Below are 20916 nucleotides of genomic sequence, written 5' to 3'. Positions count from 1 at the left end.
GCCACGGCGCCCACCCATTGGCCACACGACGCTTCTCCCCGCCCCTGCCGCTCGCCCATTGGTCATCGGGCGCTCGGCCCCGCCCTTCCTCACGTTTATTGGCAGCCCTCGGCAAGGCACCGCCCCTCCCGCGCGCCGCCGCTGAGCACCGCCCCCGCACAGGCCACGCCCCTCGGGGAAGGGGCGGGGCCCGGGCGCTCGCACGGCCCGCGGAGCCGCCTCCTAAAGGGACCGCTGCGCTCCAGCGGCGACCTCGACCGGCACAGGCGGGCTCCCGGGCTGCCCTCGCTCTCTCCTCCGCGGCCGGGACGCCAAAGGCCCCCCCCTCAAGATTCCTCCACCATAACACCCCAACCCCTTCAAGACTCCTCCCTAGGATCCCCCCCCCCGTTCCCCCAGGCCACTCCCTTGGGCTCCCAACCCTGATAGATGTCCCCATGCCTTGGAACTCCTAGCCCCTTCAGACCCCCTAAACCCTAACAAACTCCTCCCCTCGACCCCCCATCCCCTCCAGACCTCTCAGACCCTTCCACCAGAGCCCCCAAATCCCTGCAGACACCACCAAGGAGCAGACCAGTCCAGCAGGTGCTTCAGCTTCTCTTTATTGATAGACAGTTGTGCTCTCCCACCCCAGGGCCCATCGGAGTGCTGGGTGAGGAGGGGGGCTCTGGGGCAGTGGGGGGGACACGACTAACATAGGAGACAACGCTGTAGGGGAGCACAGGAAGCTCTTGCACGGAGCCAACACCCTCCTCCTGCCCCCATGCCCAAAATAACGAGAGAGGGGGCTGGATTCACCTGGGACTGGGCCTGGGGAGGTGAGGCCCCCACAGGAGGGGGTGAGTAGCAGCTTGCCTCGAGCGAGGAGGGGTCTGGCGGAACTGCTGACCACACTTCGCCTCTCTCCTTCCCCAACCCCCCAAAGCAGGGCCAGGAAAGGGACATTTTACACCCTGAGGACAGTCACCAGGAACCTCCTATGCCGACTCCAACACACATCAAGGCAGGACTTCACTACGGGGGAGAGGTTTTTTAAAAAACTAAACACTTCAAGTATATTTCTTTTAGTGATTTAAGGTCTCTTGCCCCTGCTGCTGCTGCACTGGGTGGTGTTTAGCAACCTACATCCACTCTAGGGACAAGGAGAACAGCGCAAGCGATGGCTGGTCTAATGCAAGGGGAGACGGGGAGGGAAGGTGGGAAGGGAGGTGGGCAGGGGAAGGGAAGGCTGAGTCTAGTGCTCAGGGAACGGGCACCACACGCATGGTGTTGGTGTAGCCGGAGCCGGGGCGCCAGCCCGTCAGCACGATGACCAGGTCGCCGCTCTTGAAGAACCCACGGGCTTTGCCTGGGAGAGAAGAGGGAAGGGTCAGAGCCCAGGTCCCACCCTGCCTCTCACCCGCTTGTCACCAGCTCCCTGAGCCACCAAGGCTCCCCACAGCAGTCGAGGCTCCTGGAGGGTATAAAGACATCCCCCCCACTTCCTGCTGCCCACCTATCTGCTTTGGGGTTATCTGCCAGCAGAGAGCTTGGAATTCCACAACGTAGGATTTGGAGGGGCTGGAGAACAGTCACCCCGCTCCAGGTTTCCCTTGTCTCTGAGAGCAGTGAGTATCACAGTTCCATCACTCACCACCTTAAAACAAACACAATCTTCTGCAGGAACCCATTCTGAGGCAGCTGTGACAAAACCGATGCCCTGTTTCCCAATCAGATGCGGTGCAGCTCACACAACCACCACAGGTTTCCCAATGGGATCTGGTTAGCACACAGGCAGCCAGTTCCTCTCCCTGTCACCAGTGCCCACGTTCACCCCCAAAGCCCCACACGGGGGCTCAGGGCCCCCCTCACTCACCGACATTCATTCCCAGGGTGACGCGCAGATCCACGTCCTCAGCCCAGGCGTCCTGGGCGGGGTCCTTGCAGAGCACAGGGAAGATGCCGCGGTACAGGTGGGCCTGGCGGGCCGTCTGCTCATTGCGGGTGATGGCAATGATGGGGGCACGCGGGCGGTACCGCGACACCAGGTGTGCCGACCTGCGGGGAGAACGCACCCGGTGGAGCCCCACGTGCTGGCACTGCCACCAGAGGGGACGGAGAGGACACTGTGTATGGCCAGCGGGAGCACAAGCGACCCTCAAGGGCTCCCCGGAACCCCTGCAGGGACATGAGGGATGGCCACCCTGGTGACCATCTCCACGAGGAGATGCCAGCTAAGAGCCACTCACCCACCAGCTTGACACAGCTGAATTCCCAGTTAGGCAACTGGGCGGACACCACCTCGCCTCCCAGTTCAGCAAGTGCCACTGGGGTGTTTTGGTCCCCAGACAAGCCTTTCCTTGTCTCTGTTGCTATGTTAAGCTGGCGAGGCGCCATTTATTCCAGCCTCTCCTAGCAGGCCTTGGCATCTCAACCAAGGTCCCTGCAAGCTCCCTCTGTTTTCAGGAGCTCCCGGTTTCTGGGATGGAAAGAGCCGGTGCCAGCAGCACTCCCCAGAGCGTGCCATGGAGGAAGCCATCTGCCTCCCAGCCACCTGCTGAAGCAGCAAGCAGGCTGGTTGCTCCACACACAGCTCTGCTCCTGCACCCAACGGGAAGCAAATGCAACAGAGCCCCAAATTTATACTGGGAAGTTGGGCACAGAGGCTTTAAAATGCCTTAAAATAGAGCAGCACACCCTGGGGGGGACTACAGCTTCCCTTTCCCTGGGCAAATCTGCAAACAGACAGATTCAAACTGTAAGGCCACAGCATCTACAGCTCCATCTTTCCAAGGGCCATGCCAGCATCTCCACTCGCTTTTGCAGCCTTGTTTAGTGGAACCAAGCTCAGCCACACAGTTTGCTGCTCAAAGCAGGCAGCAGCAGATGCTCCAAACACCCCAACCACACATGCCAGCTCTCAGACAATCCTTCCCACACTGTCCAAGCCACCTCCCAGGAGCTCCAGGAGATCCATGTACTCCAAGGGTTAATTGAATCCACAGCTAAAAATATTCAAAGGTGAAAGTTCAAATTCTCTTTAAAAAGGTCAAGTGTAAGGCTATAACCCTGGCAAAGATACATTAGAAGCATGAGGGTAACCAGAACTCGGCACTTGTTGTTCCCTCACCTCTTGCACAAAGTGGCTGCTCCAAATCATTTTAAGCCATAAATTTAGGTGAAGGATTTTTACTGATGGTCCAGGTCTTCAGACAGGTTGTGCCCAGCACACAGAGTCATACCTCTGCTGCTGCTCTACTGCTTTGGTGCGAAAGGGCAAGAAATCCTGATTTTCTTCAAGAAAGCAGCCTGAGACTTATGGTCAGACATGCATTGGGAGGGGTCAGCCTGATTACTCTATATGGAAGAGCCGATCCATGAGGTTCCAGCTGCCTTCTCACAACTGGAAGAACAGGTCTGCTGGGCAGCTGTCACCATTGCTGGATAGAAAATCCCAAACTACATCACTCCAGCATATCGCTCACCTGGGTGCCTGCCAGACACTTGCCTGTGCAGAGATTATTCGCAGACAGGCACAAGGAAGCCTGAAAGAGGAAATTTCCAAAGCTTTCCCTTTCCTTAACAACCCTAGAGGCTACACAGTCCCTCTTCGCCTCTTGGGCTCAGGCAAGCAGGACCAATAATGTAGATCCTATGAAAGACCAAGGCTTTGATTCAAAAAAAAAAAAAAAGATTCTACATCCATTGAACTTCTGCCTCACTGTTACATTGATGGTTTCTTGCCATGAAGTTTGAATTGGAGCTGCAACACTTATTTTCCCTTGGCTCTTCCAGCCGGCGCCGCTGGCAGAGCTGCCACTCACGGCAGCGAGGGGAAGCTGGGCTCGGAGCTGGTGCCACGCTGGCAGACACAGGCTGAGGAACTCAGAGCACACAGATTGAGTCCATCAACAAGAGACCAGCACCGCAGGCAGGCCTGGGCTCCCAGTCACTGCCAGAACTAGGCTCCACCGCTCTCTCAAGGCCATGTTTTTGGGATCCTCCTTCCCCAACCCTGTCACATAGTTTGCTTGATCTGGGGGAACCTGTCCCCTCCTACCTTCCAGACTTGGTGAGGACAATAATGGCCCCGCTGCAGCACTTGAAGGACGCTTCCACAGCGCCAACAGCAGCGGCCTCGGTGGGGTCACAGTTGAGGGGGGTCAGGCGGCGCAGTTCCTCAAACAACTGCCTGTGAAAGATGGCGGCTTCGGCCTCCCGGGCAATCTATAAGAGCAACACGCATTCGGGATGACAACACTCACAGCACCACTCAGGCAGCAACAGGGAGGGCGAGGTGCTCTGTCACAAGGTGGCACAGCAACACTGTCACCATGCGGTGAGCCCAGACTGAGCTCAACACGCCGGAGTGACGCCTCAACGCTCAGCCACCCCAACAGCACAACCCTGGAGAGGAACCATTTGATTTCTCAGGCATTTTTTTCTGAAATGTTGGCACCTCGCCCTGCCGTGCCCACACTCAGGTGACACTCATGCCAACTGCCAGACACTCTCGCTCTGCTCCTGCCTGCTGGGGTCCCTCCCTGGCACAAGTCAGCTCAGCCCACAGCGGTTATGCAAGGCCAGCACGGGCTGAATTCCTGCAGTGTTAGAACACAGTGTGGTTTTGCCATGGCAAAGGCTGGCTCCGAGCCCCTCTCCGAGCCCTACCTGCCGGACTCGGTCAGGACTAGCAGGGCTGCAGCTAAGCACTTAAAAGAGGCCTCCACCGCGCCCGCCGCCATGGCATCGGCAGGGTCCCTGTTGTTAACACTGAGCCGTAAAATCTCCTCGAAGAGCTGACGATGAAACATTGCGGCCTCGGCCTCCCGAGCGATCTGCAGCCCCCAGGGGAGGGAAGGAGGAGAACAGGAAAGAAGAGAAGGAAAGATATACCAGAGGAACATGAGATCACGTTAATTTGCTCAATGATCACAGTAATGCATGCAAGAGGGTATTAAGACCAAGCTGTGAAACTTTTTGGGTCTCAGGTTGAAAGTTTGCTGGATGCAACCCAGACGTTATAATGTCCAGCACAGCATGGGACTGGCAGGCCCTGGTCACCAGGCAGGCATTCCGAAGGTGGCTTCTTACTGTATTTTGGAGTCCTGTCAGACAGGCAAACAAACTGCTTTTCAAGGAACAGAGCAGGCCAGCTCAGAGTCAGACTGTGCTTTGTTATAGCTGCTTATGACTCCCTGGAGGGACTCTTGTGCCACCTACCAGCCTGCCCACAGTCCTGCCTGCAATTCCCCAAGAGGGAATCTCTGTGGCTTCCTTTGATACTCTCCCAACACCATAGAGTGCTGCCGTAACAGTCTTCATGGAGCTAACATGCAAACAATGCACTTTCAACATGAGCCCTCAAGGTAGGACACTGGTCCTCTCAGCTTTGATAGATTTAGTTTAATTTGAGAGCAATTAAGGTTTTGTTTAAGCTGAGAATCAATAAAGGTTTAGTTTAACTTGAGAGCCAATAAAGTTTCACCTCCAAGTGGGATATCAATTTCCCTTTTGGTAATAAGGAAATAAACAGGAACAAGTCTTCCTTATAGGGTTGTCACAATGTGGATGTTGAGGTGTTAGTACAGTGCCAGATGTGATAGATGAGAAGGACAAAGGCATAACTAACGACTTTCTGTTCCTGCTGAGCATTGGCAACAGGTTCAGTAACCTGCTCATCCCAGCATCCTGGGAATCGCTCACGTTAAAGACAACTCCCATCTCAGGAGGCTGCATTAGCCCCTGACAACCCGATAAAGAAGGCTTGCAGAGAATAGAAAAGCATGCAAAGATTGATCATGTTCAGTGACAACTTCATCCAGTTATTTCAGAAAGGGAGCAGCCACTACACAAAGCACAAGTTCCTGTTTAATTAGAGATCAATGTGTCATTATAGTGAAAGCTTTGGAGTTAAAAAGTCAAGAATTTTTCTACTCCAGTGTTAACAATTTATTTTATATGATGCTGGGAATTATCCCTTCCACAGTTATCAGTTTAAGCCAAAGCAGTTAAGTATCTTATGTCTAAAAATAACAGGACACATGGGGCAGGCCAGAACAGCAGGCTGGTGCCAACTTGTCCTCAAGCGGTTTGTTACTGCTGGCTTTAGATAATATTGGAGTATTTGCCTCCAAACATTCACTCCAAATGCAGGAGCTGGGGAGCCAGACAGTTTATCTTGAGCCCTGGTACAAAGGCAGCAGCTCTGTGTAGCACCCAGGGCAAACCCAAGTTTAGCAGGAAGCCTGCATTCCCCAGGTGTCATGGAACACGCAAATACACGTGTCTACTTTGGCATGGCTGCAGAGGGACAGCAACCCTTAACTCCACCCCAAAGCTGGATCTGCTCAGGCAGGAATGGCTATACAGGGTTGGTGCATGGGTGGAAATACCAGGGAAGGTGGAAGAAAGATAAATGGGGTGGCTGTTTAAACCTTGGTCCCCTCAAACAGCATGGCCAGGGTGGTGTTTGAAGACCAGTGTGGATCACGGGCTTGAACGGGAAGGAAGTCCACTCCCATTAGCAGGAATCAGCCTGCCCAGTATTTGGAAGCTTACCACTTAGGTGGAAGCACCCATCTGCTCTGGCCATCCTGCAGGTCTCCAGACTATGGTTACTCAGGGCACTATTGCTGGGCTCGACTAATACCAAGGCAAACAGCTCAGAGGAAAGATCCTGGCTGCTCTGGGACGTGCTCCTACCATCAGAGTTGGTACCTTGCTGCCTGCAACATCTTACATTCAACAAAGGCAATCTGTGTTTCAGTTCCTGCACTGAGGGTTAGTTAAAGCCTTCAGTGTTTCCCCGGGGGCCTGGTGGAACAACCAGCACTATCCCCAGGTCCGCAGGAGGAGGGAATCGGGTGCAACAGGTCCTGAACTCAGCCTACAAATACAACGCAACCTGCTCAGGTCGAGGATTTAATGCCAGGATGGAAACCCAGGTCTAAGACTTGTTGCAGCAAGTTCTCAACTCTTGGTAGGAAGTCAACCCTCATGATTTAGGGGGTGGAAAATGAGGGAGAAGCTTTTAGATGCACCGTTAGCATTTGGCCTGGAAAGGAGCAGTCACTACCCAGTCATCATCAAGTCATATTTTGCATTTGCCTCGTGCAAAAAAACACCACTCCATATTGAGATAAAGATATTTAGGCAACACACTGCAAACCAACACTGGTTGAGTTGATTAATCTGTAAAACCTGAACTGCAAATAAAACTGGTGAGAGTTAGAACTGGTGAGAGTTAATCACGGCTGTGATTCACAGCACTGCTAACTGGGGAGCAGCAACACTTGTAGGTACTTGACATCAGGCTTTTATCAGCTGAAACTTGAAGCAGAGCAGAGGTTTCTGGCAGTTCAGGCATGTAAAAATATGGTGCTGTCAGTACTCATGCAACAAACCCCCCCAACACCGAGCACACACCAGGTGCTGAATGCAGCAGTGCTGTAAACCAGCCACAGGGGCCTCCCCCACCCCCTCCCACACTGCAGTCAGCCAAAACCTTTCATTATCTACAGATAAACTGCTTAAGCAGCTCCTTGACCTTGCAGAAGTTTAAGGCATTTAATATACCACTGCAATAGGACAGTGGATGAAACTTCTATCAAGGTAATGGCAAAAACCCCTTTACCCTGCCCTAAGCAAAAAGAAATGGGAAGTTTCATATGTCAGAGCAGCTCTCAGCTCTGCCTGACAGCAGTCTGGAGCACACAAACCAAGGTGTCAGGCCCTGAGGACCGTATCTGGTCAATAAAAACCCACCCACCGCAGAGTGTGAGCAAAGAAATGCCAATTTTGCGTGGCAGGGCAGCACTCACCGCGTGCTGCATGCGCACGGCCTCCAGAGGGTAGTCACCCTTGGCTGTCTCCCCGGACAGCATGATGCAGTCGGCGCCGTCCAGCACCGCGTTGGCCACGTCGCTGCCCTCGGCACGCGTCGGCCGCGGCTTCTTGATCATGCTCTCCAACATCTGCAAGAGAGCAATGCAGACGGGTCAAGATGCTGCCAAAGGAAGCAGCTGCTTTTTCGTTAGTGCCCTTGACAGGCTGGGCAGAAAGTGGGATGCAGCCTAAGAACACTGGGAGAAGAGTTCTCCGTGAGCTCCATGACAGAGAGTTCTCTGTGGGTGTGGAACAGAGAAGCACCTAGTCCCTAAGCCAGCTTCAAATTTAAGCATCTACTAGCAAGGAAAACAACTCATTTCATTCTATACCTACTATACATTTATTCCTTTTCCAAGGAAATTTAACCCACACAGCATCCCAGACACAACACTCTAACTTTTTAAATTAAACTTTCCAGCATAAGGCTCAGTCCAAGGAACCCAGAGCACTTTAGGGCAGAGTGTAGCATTACACTTAATTTTTTGAAAGCTCAGATTCAGTCACATGTTCCCAAATTTGGGTTTTTTGCATCTAAAAATCAGAAAGAGCAAGGTCTGACCCAATAAAGTCACCTTCACCCAGTATAGTATTTCAAATGTGGTAGATAATATGTACAGGGTATAAAGTCAGAACAGCCAACTCCACAAGCTTCCTAAACATCCACTCTCAGGAGAGTGGAAAACAGGACAGCTTTCCATGAGGTTAGCTCTTCCTAACCCTTCTCCACACACCGAAGCCTGTCCAGCTCTCCTGTCTTCCTCAGCTTTCCCCAGCTGGATCTCACCAACTGGGCAAACACCACTCATATCCTGTGGAGCACTGCCTGAGGCAGCGCTCCAGCTGCATTTCAGTAGCAATACAGGCAAAAGAAGGAGCATATGCCACTGTAAATCCAGAACTTGGTCTGATGACTACTGTCTAGGGACAGTGTTTGCTTCCACAGCCTGTGTGCAGAGCCAGCACAGCAGGAAAACAGCTCTCCCAGTGCCCAAGGACTGTTTGCATGTGATCCCTACTGCTCCCAGAATAAGGAAATGGATCCTTCACTTAGTTCCATCTGATGCTGCAGTGTGGGTGCATCTTCTAAGACACCTGGAAGCCTGGGCACAGACGTGCTATCTGTGCCCTATCAGGCACAAGTGTGCTGCCATAAGATGCCAAGGCAAATTGTGCCATTTTCCCCCATAATCTGTTTAATCAGCCCAAGAGGCTCATTATCTCATGATCCTTTGAGGTGTAAAACCTTCAGCAGGCACCCAAGAGGTCCTGTAACCTTACTGGGGAGGATCCCAAACACAGAAGTGCATGAACTCAAACACATGAACTCCTCAGCTATGAGCAAAACCTCTTCGCACTTGGCATCTCACTGTCTAATCAATGCCACCAAGCCACGGCAGCTCCCAGCATTCCCCCTGGGCCAGATTCAGGCCGTGAGGAGCCAATGGTGCATTTCCAGTACCTGAGTGGCACAGATGATGGGTTTGCCAGCCCTGTTGCAGCGCCCAATCATCATCTTCTGGGCAAGGAAGACTTTTTCAGCTGGGATCTCGATTCCCAGGTCACCACGGGCCACCATAATGCCATCGCTGGCCTCCATGATCTCATCGAACCTGACAGCGAGACAAGAGCTGTGTTATCCCATTTGTTCTACAAAGCACCTTCCCATCTGCTCTGTTCTCCTCTTGTGGAAGGGAGCATTGATCTGGAGCACAATACACCATCAGCACACGGACTTTCCACGGCTATTTGTGTTCCTGCAATACCAAGGAAAGAGGAAGAAAGCCAAGACCAAGGCACAGCACATATTCAGTGCTACACAAAGCTGTCTAAACCTATAGAAAGGAGCGTGAGTTGATTTATTTCAGTCTCACAAACCTAAAGCGCCCCCAGTCCGAAGCTCACCTGCGCACACCCTCATGGTTCTCGATCTTGCTGATGATCTTGATGTTCTTTCCCTTCTCCCCCAGCACCTTCCTGACAGCGTGGACGTCGGAGGCTTTGCGGATGAAGGAAGCAAACACCATGTCCACGTTCTGCTCCACACCGAATTTGAGGTCCTGAATGTCCTTCTCGGAGACTGCAGGCAGGTCGACGGCAGCGCCGGGCAGGTTCACGCCCTTCTTGCTGCCCAGCATCCCACCGTTCTCAACCTCAGTCATGACATAGTCCTTGCCTGAAACACGTGTTCCCACAGTCAGTGTTTGCCAGGAAGCTCCCACTACCAGCTCCCACCTCCCCTGCCTGGGAACAGCAGTTCCAACAGCAACACACAAGATAAAAAGCACATCATGTCCCTTCAGAGCATTTGTGTACCACACGAGCTCCCAACCCGCCCTTGGGAACACAACACATTGGTTTAAAACAGCTTCTAGGTGTTCTTGGAGAAGATGCAAATTGTTCTGTGCAGGAGGTTGTCTTTCCCCAAAAAGGCTCCCAGGTTGCACTTCTGCACTTAGGAGCCCTGTTACACCAAACTGAGCAGCCCAAAAGCCTCACCCCAGTGTCCATACATGCTCAGGGATTAGAGGCTCCAGCACTTTAGGAAGCACTATAAAGGGAATATCAACTACCCTTGCCTCTAAATTCCCACTTAAAGCAGGTTCTGTCTCCAACCACAAATCTCTGGGTCTGTGCTGTAAAACTACTTAAATCCTGCATTAAGAGCATGAACTAGCTTGGCTGAACAGGCTTTGATCATGAGCTGTGGTATGGCCCTGACATGTCCCCCTTTGAAGAGGGGATTTAGAAGGCAGCCCAGGGAAACCCAGCTAAAGTTGGTTTTTGTAAATTTCCTACACCTAAAGTAGAGAAAGTTTGGTTTAAAGTCTCACTACAGCATCAAGAACTATGTCCTCCTTTTTTGTAATACACAACTGCAAGGTGAAAAGCAGTTACTGGAGGGAAACCACAAACACATTCCAAGGAAAAACCAAGCAGGCATAGCTGGAATGGCTGTTACCCACCTTTCTCCTTAACCAGCAAGGAAATCAGACCGTCATCCACGTAGATTTTGCTGCCAACATCTATAACCTTGATGAGATTCTTGTAGTCAACCCACAGAGTGTTCTCGTCGCAGTTCTCCATGAAGGCATTGTCCAAGGTCACTTTGAGCTGTGAGCCCTTCTTCAGCTCCACTTCTGCTGTGCCACTCTGCGTGTCAAAATGTGTGTCAGCAAAACCAGGAACCAGCACACAACCACCTCCCACCCTGCAGCAGTTCATCCAAACTTTGGGTAGGTGTCGTTTTACCTCATTTCCTAGGATATTTTTGTTTGGAAAGGCCACAAGCTTAGTATGATAACTAGTCTCACAAGGTGAAAAAGTGAGATAAAAAATCAGCAACTTACTCCCTTAATGAGTCCAGTTCGGATTTCAGGTCCCTTGGTGTCCAGTGCAATAGCCACAGGTCTGTAGGTGATGGGATCAGAGGCAAAGCTCTCTGTGGCTTCTCGCACGTTCTTGATTGTGCCCTCATGATACTGGAAAAGAGATGGGAATGTTCAGTCCATTTCTACTCCACTGCTTATGGAAAAGATCCCAAGACACTGCCCAAGCTGAGAGCTTTGCTTTCATGTGATGCTCAGTTTCAGTTCTACCTTCAAAATTTATTCCAGAATAATCTTCCAGAAAACCAGAGTGTAAAGGATAAGGCCTTCCTGTCATGAAGGTGGAGTCTGGAAATTATCTGGCTGTGCCCTCAGTTCTAATTCCAGAAAGACAACTCAAAGAGAAGCCCAGGGGCCCGGCTGAAGTGATTTTCTATCAGGAGACACGCTTGCCAGTTGAAGGTGGTTAACGACCAACAGGCCTTTAGGAGCAGCATTGCCAAAAGTTTTGCTGAACACCTGCCCATTCAACACAGCAGAACATCAGCAGATGGATAGCTGTGTGCATGGAAAGACACCTGGATGGCAGAAGAATGTCATAGCTAAGCCACTATCCCACGTGGCTGTGCTCCTCCCCCCTTCAGAGCACAGAAGGGAAGATGCCATTCCCCATTCCCTTCACTACCAACTTCCCCACACACTTCCAGCCTGACCCACAATCAGTCCCACAGGTGGACAAGCCTTTCAATACCTCTTTGGCTTTATTTCTCCAAGTGACAAAGGCTTTGCAAAGAGGATGTCATCCATGTAAATATTTACATTTCAGCAGCCAAAGCAATCACAGCAGGAGTTCAATGCTGCAGCACCACACACCTGGCTTCCAAACCTCCACATGTAAGAGAGTGTTTTGCTAATGCTGCCAGTTTCAAGACAGTTTTGTGGGAAAAATCCCATCCTAATCCCTCAAATGTGCTTTGAATGGCCAGCAGATCAGTTTACTTTACTTGTTCAAACAACATTAAGAGATAACCTGAACTACCTACAACCAGGAAGAGTTGTGTAACACTTGACAGACTTTTGTAGATAAGAAATACCCTTTCCCCTCTCTGTGCCCACAGTGACAGAGTTCGATGTGACTCACCTGGAACACCTGGCTCCCTTTGACCTGGCTCACCTGGAACACTCGGCTGCCTCGTGCCACTCACCCCCTCAACACGAGCCCTGCACACCAACCTGAGTACCTCAGGGGCAATAATCCAGGGCCAGGAAGGTGAGGCTGGGAAAAGCTATACTAAAGTTCACGTGTTAAAAGTGTGCGTGCCCTTGGCCAGAGATACTCAACAACTGATAACTCCTTAGGACAGGAAAATGATTCAGTTTATTGACTGAGTGTGTAAGCTGGGACTGAGATAGCCCCAACCCTTCCAGGTACTGCAGCCTGGGATACAGCTAAGAAAACATGCCTGAATGGTCTCATTAAACTTATCTGATCCCAGTCATCTGGGATTTTTCCATTTTAGTTTGATATCAAGGACTGACTGAGTCCAAGTTCCTGAAGAGTTACATATGCAGAACGGGAATGCAGGCAGAGCTGGGAGTAAAAGCCATTTTTATTCTATGTAAAAGGATGGCAGGCAGGTGCCAAAACACCTCTGCCAAAGCTGAATCCCCAGTAAATATTTTGGGGTGGACACTAGATCTGAACACTTGTGACAGACCAAAACTCTGTGGGGCTTCACTGGAAACTGTAGTGTTTGAGGAACCAGGAGGGGACACAAACTTAGGACTGGCTACGGCTGATGGTCGATGACAGTTGGACCAGAGTCTGCAGTAACCCAATCTCATCTGTGTGAAATGTGCAATTCGACCTCACCTAAAGCCACACTCCCTGTCCTCAACCTCAGCCAACAAGTTCACAGACCGCAGCAGCCACTCTGCTGGGCAGTAACGGTGGGAAAATTCCCAGTTTCAGCCTGGCCACCAACTCCCTGATCTGTCACCCAGCTGCAGGATTTGACTACCAGGAGGTAGAGTTGCTCCTTATTTTCTTCAAGATTTCCCAACTGCAGGCACTGCACTGACGCTAACCCAGGTCTTTAGTCAAGGTCTGACAGTTGCCCCCAGTTAAGTCAATTCTGACACTGCCCTGTGCCCTTTAAAGGCCAGTGAGGGTGAGAGGACAAGCTGTTACACACCACGAGGCTTACAGGTCAGTAAGTAAAGCCACCTACGGCTGCTACTGGCTACTGGGTGACATTTTGAAAGCTGGAAAGGAGCCAGAGTTAAAAAAACTCAGCAGAAAAGCAACCTGGAATGGGATCCTCAACTCTTCCAGTATCACTGAGGATCTCAGCTATTTATAGCAGTAAGGGCTTGTCTATCGTGGAGTGTTGATTTCTTTTGACCTTACTGTTCTAAGCTCAAAATTGCCACGTCCCAGGACCCTCCCGAGGGCCAGGAACGCAACTGAAGCAGCTGGTGAGCCAGAAAACTCGAGAGTCCACTCTTCCCACTGGGCCCAGTAATTACATCAAATCACTAACTGATCCCTTTGGAGACTGAGTTATTCATTGATGACCTGCTTGCGAAATCCCCAGCAATGAAACAAGTGAGATGAACTGATAGCGTGACCTCCTGCTGAGGTGCAAAACAGCAGCAGCAAAATAGAGGCAGGTGTTTTCAGCTTCTGCTGCTGCTTTGTGCAGTGAACAGCAGCACGTGAGAAAGAACTGAAGTATTTCATGGCACACAGTGCTAAATCCCAGTTACTTGGCTCCCTGGTGCAGTGAAGGGCGTGGAACCAACCTGAACTGCTTTCAAAATGGCTCAGAAAACACATTTGAATGTTATCAGCAATTACGCAGGCTCGGTATGTACAGTGTGCTGTCCCCAAAAGCAGAGTTATTTCGCCTTCCCACACCAAGGCTGGTCTGGATGAAGCTGGATTTCCCTCTTCCATAAGGGACAGGGGCAGCAGACACACACAAGGCCCAGTCAGGGCTGTATGAGCTCAGGCCCCACCCTTACCTCATGGGTGCCGTGAGAGAAGTTGAGGCGGGCAACATTCATTCCAGATTTAATCATTTCCTTCAGCTTCTCCACGGAGCGGGAGGCTGGGCCTAGGAGGAAGAAACAGTTTGAACATTAACTTTGTAAAAATAATGAGGTAACCCACACACACCAAGCTGTTTCATGTGGAAGAGAAAGCCTGGATACAGGCTTGCTCAGCGCTGCAGCAGCAAAGGTTGTTTTAACTTGCCCACAGAACCCAAGCAATTCCCATTTCCCTGGGTACTGGAATCACTCCCAGCAGTACCATGGGTTAGGCAAACATGGGAAAGTCGTGTTCCTTCACCACACAAGCTCAGCCCTGGCAAGGGATGAAAGCTGGATCCCTCTCACAATTTCCCTAACAGGTTTCACCCAGGTGTGGGTTCTTGCTGCGATTCTCCCCTATCCAGGAATCACTTACCAATGGTGCAGATGATGCCGGTGTTCCTGGCGATGGTGGGCTCCGAGTCGATGTCCAGGCGGCACATATGCTCCAGGAAGGTGTCAGCCATGGCAGCATGGAGCTGCTGGGTCTGGATGAAAGCGGTCCCTGCATCATGGTGCTTCGACATGGTTGCTCGATTCCTGTGTCTGAAAGGGAAGAAAGCGGTGCCAGGTTTGGGAATCACCCTGACCTGCCCAGCAAGCAGAGACACCAACACACCCATGTGATGAATATGGAGGTAACGAGAAAGCTGCTACTGGTCAGACTATCTTTATGTTCCGACTCGAGAGTCTTAACAGGCACAACACATTTCTATTTCCATGTCATTCCCCACATGGACCACCCAAAGCTCACCTGCCTTCTATGCAGATGTTCCCTTCATAGCTTCTCTTCATTGCCAGTCTTCCCTTGGAGCTACACAACGCAACAAAATTCAAGCACTTGAGTGCGCAGGCAGAGGTTCTGCCTCCTCCCTCCCAGTTCTCCAGTCATTCCTCTACAAGCCTCGACTGCGCTTCCCATCCCAGCTGGGACCGGGGCAGCTCGGCGCTGGCGTGACTGCGGCATGCCCGGACACGGGCAATCCTCTGCCCAGAGCACCTAATCGTGGCAAAGCCCGCCTAAGCCTAAACCCCAGCCTCTAAGCCTGGACAAGCAAGCAGACTTGAGTTGATTAAACACAACACCTTGGCAGAGAACACGTAAAACACTGAAGATTTCCTTCATATGTTCAAAGTCCCTCTTTGACTGAAGACACTGTGGGTCTCCCCTGCCCCCTGCACTCCTCCTCACCCAGGGTAGCTGAAAACCAATATAAAGTTTAAAACTGGTTATTTTTCCAGAATTTGGTTTAAAAAAACCTCTCTGAACTCAGGATGCTTGGCTTCCCAGGACTAGAGCATCTCCACAACAGAAGGAACAGCTCATAATCCCAAGAGGAAGCTGAGCTAAAGCTTAACTGTCCACTGGGATGGGAGGACACTCATTTCCCAGTAGTGCTGGTGCCCCCAGGCATTTCTAATTGCAGCAATTTAGTTCTCAGGTAGAAGTGGCAACTAAAAGCTCTTTGTTTCTTGGACCTGCCCAGGCAAGAATCCAAAAGCCTTGGTAAGGGAAGGATGCAAGGTGGTGGCTACTGGCATGGACAGATCACTACTGGCATGGACATATCCCTGCATCCCTGGGCATGCAGGGATATTCAGAGTAGGCATGAGCTGCCTTCACGTCTAAGATGTGCTTGTAGAAATGTGGGTTATGGTTCAGCTAAAAAGGCTGGCAGAGAGCAGGGACTGAGCAGGGTTTTTGTTCTGCCCACCCCAGGCAGACAAAGCCCCCCAGTAACCCACGGAGCAATGTGAGGGGCACACACCAGCTCAGCAGGCTCAGCTCTGGCAGAGGCACTAGCGAGCCCAAAAGCTCTGTCAGAGCTGAGCAGAAGGACAGCAGTGCCCTCCCAGCCTGCCCTGAGCCTGACGATGCCGCAGCGGCTCCTCCCCTGCTCCGCAGCCCTTCCTCACGTACGTGCAGCTCCTCGCGCAGCCAGCCCTGACTCACCATCGCCGCTGCCATGCGGCACAGGGCGCCCAGGCCACACAAAACCATAATTTGACCTGGCAAAGCCTCTTTTCCCTCAGCCCTGCCAGAAGATGCTGATTCACTGGAGTCACTACACGAAGGTCTGCCCACATGAAAAGCCCAACGAAGTCTCATTATTATAGGAAAACCCTCTGGTCAGCCCTGTAACACTGTTGTTTCAGCACTCTAACACTTGCTGCTGCATCCTACAACACCTGCAGAGCAGTGCCGGCTTCTCTAGATGCCAAAACCAACAAGCCTTTGCTGGGAAATCACCTCCACGCACAGGCGAGCAGGTCTGCACTGCTGCTGGGAACACGAGGAATAGGGAACAACCTGACACACAAACTGCACCCACAGCATGACTTGGAAGTTTGTAACAAGAGCCAAGTGAATTCTCCCTGCCTCGTGGAAATCCCCCACCCACTCAAGTCATTTGCAAATACAACTTTAACCCCTCTAAAGTCTTTATAAAGAGAAAGGAAAAGTTCACTTCCCAGTCAGAATCTCCTTCACAACTTTCCAGCAGTTCAGTGAGCTCAGAAAAGTAACTGGAGACATCATGACCTTATCCAGGGGCGAGAGCAGAAATGCAGGAGCCAAAAAGTGTTCCAAACACCCATCTGCCCCGGTACTGGGCCGCCACCACCACTAAAATTCACTTCTTAATGCTCCCTCCGGCCTCCCATCACCGCACATTTACAAGGCAGCGATTGAATTCTACTGGAATGACCAGTCTTATATTTATAACAGGAATGTCTGGCATTTCCCACCACTCTGCTTTTTTTAAAATCAAATAGAGGAGCAAGGACTTCAAGGACACCTGAAAACACAGAGCTCTCAGTCTGGGCTGAGCAAGGAAGGGGAGTAAGCAATACCCTACAAAGCCTGAATGCTTGCAGCACTGAATAAACCTGAATTCCTTCCCTGAGGAATAATGATTAAATCCCCAAGTTTATTACATAGGCTGCCTGTGCTACAGACAGGGTGTCCCAATGATGTCTGGTATCTCCCCAGCTTCTGAATATTCCAGAATGAGCCGTTTGAGGTCAGGACTGGTTCTGCAGTAGCCAGGTGACTAATTCCAGCCAGCTCATCCTACTGGTCAACCAAGAAAGCCTAAAATCACAGCACCTCCAGATGTGCCCTTGGGGATGGAGAGAGGGAGCAGCAACCTCCACCCTGGCAATCCCCACCCAGGACCGAGTCTTTGCTGTTATCGGTGACAGAGGGAAGTGGAAACTCCAGCAGGGACTGTCCCCAGGCCACACCGGTAGAGCTGTGTCACTGCCTGGAGGAATTGCAGCGGGAAGGGGGGGGTGTGCTCTTGGGGGGTGACGATTCTGAATTTACAGCTCAGCCTCACTTACACAACGCCTCTGATGCTGCAGAACGACGCTGCTCATGCCCAGTGTCCCCAGCCAGAGGCAGAAATGGTTTGAGTTAGTGCTTAGGCCAGGGTTATGAAACCAGGCAGGCCTTCAGATTCCCAAAAAAAGACTACGAAAACATCAGCCTTGCTCATTCCAGAGGCAAAAGGTATTTAACAACAGAGAAATGCAGCTGCCTGGTATCCCCTCTTCCAGGGAGGAAGGGCAGAATGAGGTCGTGTCGCGCCGTTACGTAAGTACAAAATGGCCACCCCAAAATACCACCCCTTTTCTGCAAGCCTGGATGGGACCCAGGAGCCACCACCTGCTCCTGGCTGGCTAAAGCTTTCCCCGGCAGCGAGCTGGGGATCCACGGGAGGAGAGCCCCACAAAAGGGATGGCTCCCCGGCTTTTTGGCAATGGAGAAGGGAAGTCAGGGAGACAGCAGCACTTTCCCTGTGTGCTGCTGGCTCAGCAGAGCTGCCCTCCCTGCAAGGCAAACGCATAGAGGAGGCTTAACTAAAAAAAAATAAAGAGACGAGGCGACAAGCATCGGATGTTTGGTGACGAGAAAGACTTATCTCGAGGGTATTTGTAGGACACACCTACAGGCTCAACCTTGCAGAGGACAAGGAGCCTTTCAGCCCGGCAAAAAGCACCTGGCTGCCTTCAGGCAAGCTGTAAAAACCTGCTTTACATGATAAAAGGAAGCTTTGGGTCTTTTTAACATTTAAACAGGTGGAAGTGTAGCTCCCTGTGCTGCATCCCCACTCCAGGATGGAGGTCGCTGAACGTGGCAGCGCCCCGGTACTGCATCCCCATTCCCTACGTGCCATCCAACACCACCACGCTGCAGCTCCATCTTCCCCTGGGAAAACAATGGGAGATAAAGGACCAGCACGTGCTCCGGCTGGCCTGGGAAACGTCTTGTTCCCACCAAATTCAATTATCAGCTTGGCGGGTGCAAAGGGAATTAAGGCCGGTGGTGGATCACGTGGGCTAACAGCAAGAAACGAAGGTTTTAATAATATTTACAGCTTCTACTGGATAAAGGAGCAGGTAATCAAAAGCAATGCAGGCTGCTGCAGACTCCCCAGTGTGGTTATCTACTGAAAGTGAAGTTTCTGAGAAGGGTTTCACAGGCAGAAGTCCCCGGTTCAAGCACGTGGCTCCCAGCGGCGTTTCCTGCCTCGGCACAAAAACGTCCTGCTTAATCCAGTGATGGGCTGGAAACCCGCCGGCATCAGCCCGGCTCATTAGGCCATCAAATTCTTCTAAATTAGCCTAAATTCTGCTTTATGAACGAGATATCGGGTATGAAATTATGCGCTTTGGAGTGATTTTTTCTTTTTTTTTTTTTTTTAATTAAGCACTCCTGGTTGCACAACAAGTCCCAGGAGGTGTCTGAGTAACCAAAAAACCTCTTTGTCATCCCACCTTTGAGCCAAGGCAAGACATGATGAGAGGCAGCAAGAAAGTTAGCACATTAGCATCACAAAAACCTCTGTAAAACACTGATTTTTTGTTAACCTGGGCCTCGGCGATACTAAGTTCCCTTATCAGGACAAAGCAGGTTTTTAGAGATTGTATTTTACTTTCATTAGTCTGAGGAGACAGTCGGGAAGTTGCCATTGTCCGCCGACAAAAGCCCTATTCATGCCCTCGTAGCACTGCACAGAGGGTTTAAACACGTTTCAGAGGTTTTCACAGTTCAAGAGACTGCCCAAATCAACTGAACGCGTTTAAGCAGGCACAATTACGGCGGAAGATTAATTCTCTTCGCGGGGTGGGGGGGGCGGGAAGAGGCTGCAGCATCACTGACGGGTGCAGCGAACCGGTCACTGATTTAAAGCCAAAGCCGCTCGAGGGAACCGCCGGCTCTTACGTGAGTGCGGGCACGGGGGGGCCGGGCGGGCTCCGGCTGCCTCTGACTCAGCCTCCGGCGGCTCCTCGAGCACAGCCCGGCCGCCAGGACCCGGCCGGGAGCTGCCACCCGGCCCCGCGCTCCGCGTAACCGCACGGCCGCGGGGCCGCCCCGAGCCCCCCGCGCCCGGAGCGGGCGCTGCCCGGTGTGAGGTCGCGGAAGGATGCTCGAAGTGGGGTTTCCCAAGTGCGGGGGGTTCCCGGTGCGGGGTCGTGGGGAGATGCTCGGAGCGGGCGTTCCCCGGTGGGGGATCGTGGGGGGATGCTCGGAGCGGGCGTTCCCCGGTGGGGATCGTGGGGATGCTCGAGGCGGGCGTTCCCCGGTGGGGATCGTGGGGATGCTCAGAGCAGGGCGTTCCCCGGTGGGGGATCGTGGGGGGATGCTCGGAGCGGGCGTTCCCCGGTGGGGGATCGTGGGGGGATGCTCGGAGCGGGCGTTCCCCGGTGGGGGATCGTGGGGGGATGCTCGGAGCGGGCGTTCCCCGGTGGGGGATCGTGGGGATGCTCGAGCGGGCGTTCCCCGGTGGGGATCGTGGGGATGCTCGGAGCGGGCGTTCCCCGGTGCGGGGTCCCGGGGGATGGTCGGGAGGGTCGCGCGGCCAAGGCCGCCGCCGGCCACGTGCTCGGCACCGCGCGCCCCTCGCGTGCCCCTCCGGCCCCCAACCGTCCTGTAGGGCGCGAGCCCCCTGCCCTCAGCCGCCGCCGGAGGGAGCCCCTCCGCCGGCGGCAGTTAACGGGGACAACGGTGTACCACCGCGGCCAGCCCGGCCGGCCCCGCCGCCCCTCAGGCCGCCGTTACCTGCCGCTGCTCAGCCGCGCCCCGGACTGGTCCTGCCTCTCCGAGCGCCGACGCCGCTCTACACGCCGCCCCCGCGCCCCGCCAAGGTGATCCCGGCCGACCGCAGCACCGCCCCCCGCGGATCCCTCCGCCGCCCGCCCCGCCGGGAGACACAAGGGTGGGGCGCCGGGACTTCTTTCACCGGCGGACGCACAAGGCGCGGGGGGAGGCGCCGAGTAACGGCACGCGCCCGACCGGCCAATGAGGAGGCGGCGCACCCGCCGCGCGCGCGGACGGAGAGTGACCGCGCCTTAAAGGAGCCACTGCTCTTAAAGGGGCAGCGCCCCCAACTCACACCGACCCCCGACTCAACCACCCCCTCAGTTCACACCATCCCCACAATTCACTTCCCTTCCAACTCACACCGCCCCTCAACTCGCACCATCCGCCCAATTCACATTCCCCAATTCACACCACTCCCCAACTCACAGCGCCCCCCAATGCCCACACTCTCAAGTCACACATTCCCCAAGTCACACTGCCCCCAACTTACACCGTGCTCCCAACTCAGGCTGTTCC

At 52.9% G+C, this 20916-nt stretch overlaps 1 protein-coding gene across 3 annotated transcripts; it reads right to left on the bottom strand.

The window, feature by feature from the left end:
* Nucleotides 1-586: 586 nt before the first annotated feature.
* Nucleotides 587-20491, bottom strand: PKM (pyruvate kinase M1/2). Of its 3 annotated transcripts, none has more exons than XM_050309217.1 (11): nt 20359-20491; nt 14668-14837; nt 14223-14314; nt 11217-11348; nt 10833-11019; nt 9772-10042; nt 9329-9479; nt 7803-7955; nt 4651-4817; nt 1856-2037; nt 587-1348 (listed from the first exon to the last, which is right to left on the bottom strand). In XM_050309217.1, exons 2-11 carry the CDS (start codon nt 14816-14818, stop codon nt 1242-1244), a joined length of 1593 nt encoding a protein of 530 aa, XP_050165174.1. In that variant the 5' UTR covers nt 14819-14837; nt 20359-20491; the 3' UTR covers nt 587-1241. The 3 variants fall into 3 exon arrangements, with proteins under 3 accessions (XP_050165174.1, XP_050165172.1, XP_050165173.1); XM_050309215.1 differs by lacking the exon at nt 20359-20491 and adding an exon at nt 15046-15145; XM_050309216.1 differs by lacking the exons at nt 4651-4817; nt 20359-20491 and adding exons at nt 4040-4206; nt 15046-15145.
* Nucleotides 20492-20916: the final 425 nt, after the last annotated feature.

This window comes from Myiozetetes cayanensis, unplaced genomic scaffold, assembly GCF_022539395.1.
Source record: "Myiozetetes cayanensis isolate MyiCay16 unplaced genomic scaffold, myiCay2020 scf14, whole genome shotgun sequence".
Taxonomy (NCBI): Eukaryota; Metazoa; Chordata; class Aves; order Passeriformes; family Tyrannidae; genus Myiozetetes; species Myiozetetes cayanensis.
This window is presented reverse-complemented; position numbering and strand designations above follow the sequence as displayed.

Coding starts and splice junctions, on each gene's coding strand:
- PKM (XM_050309215.1), bottom strand. CDS start 15,086: ATGAAGAGAAGCTATGAAGGGAACATCTGCATAGAAGGCAG. Junction 7,956..9,328: donor CCATCATCTGTGCCACTCAG/GTACTGGAAATG, acceptor GCTCTCTTGCAG/ATGTTGGAGAGCATGATCAA. Junction 4,818..7,802: donor CCGTGCGCATGCAGCACGCG/GTGAGTGCTGCC, acceptor TGGGGGCTGCAG/ATCGCTCGGGAGGCCGAGGC.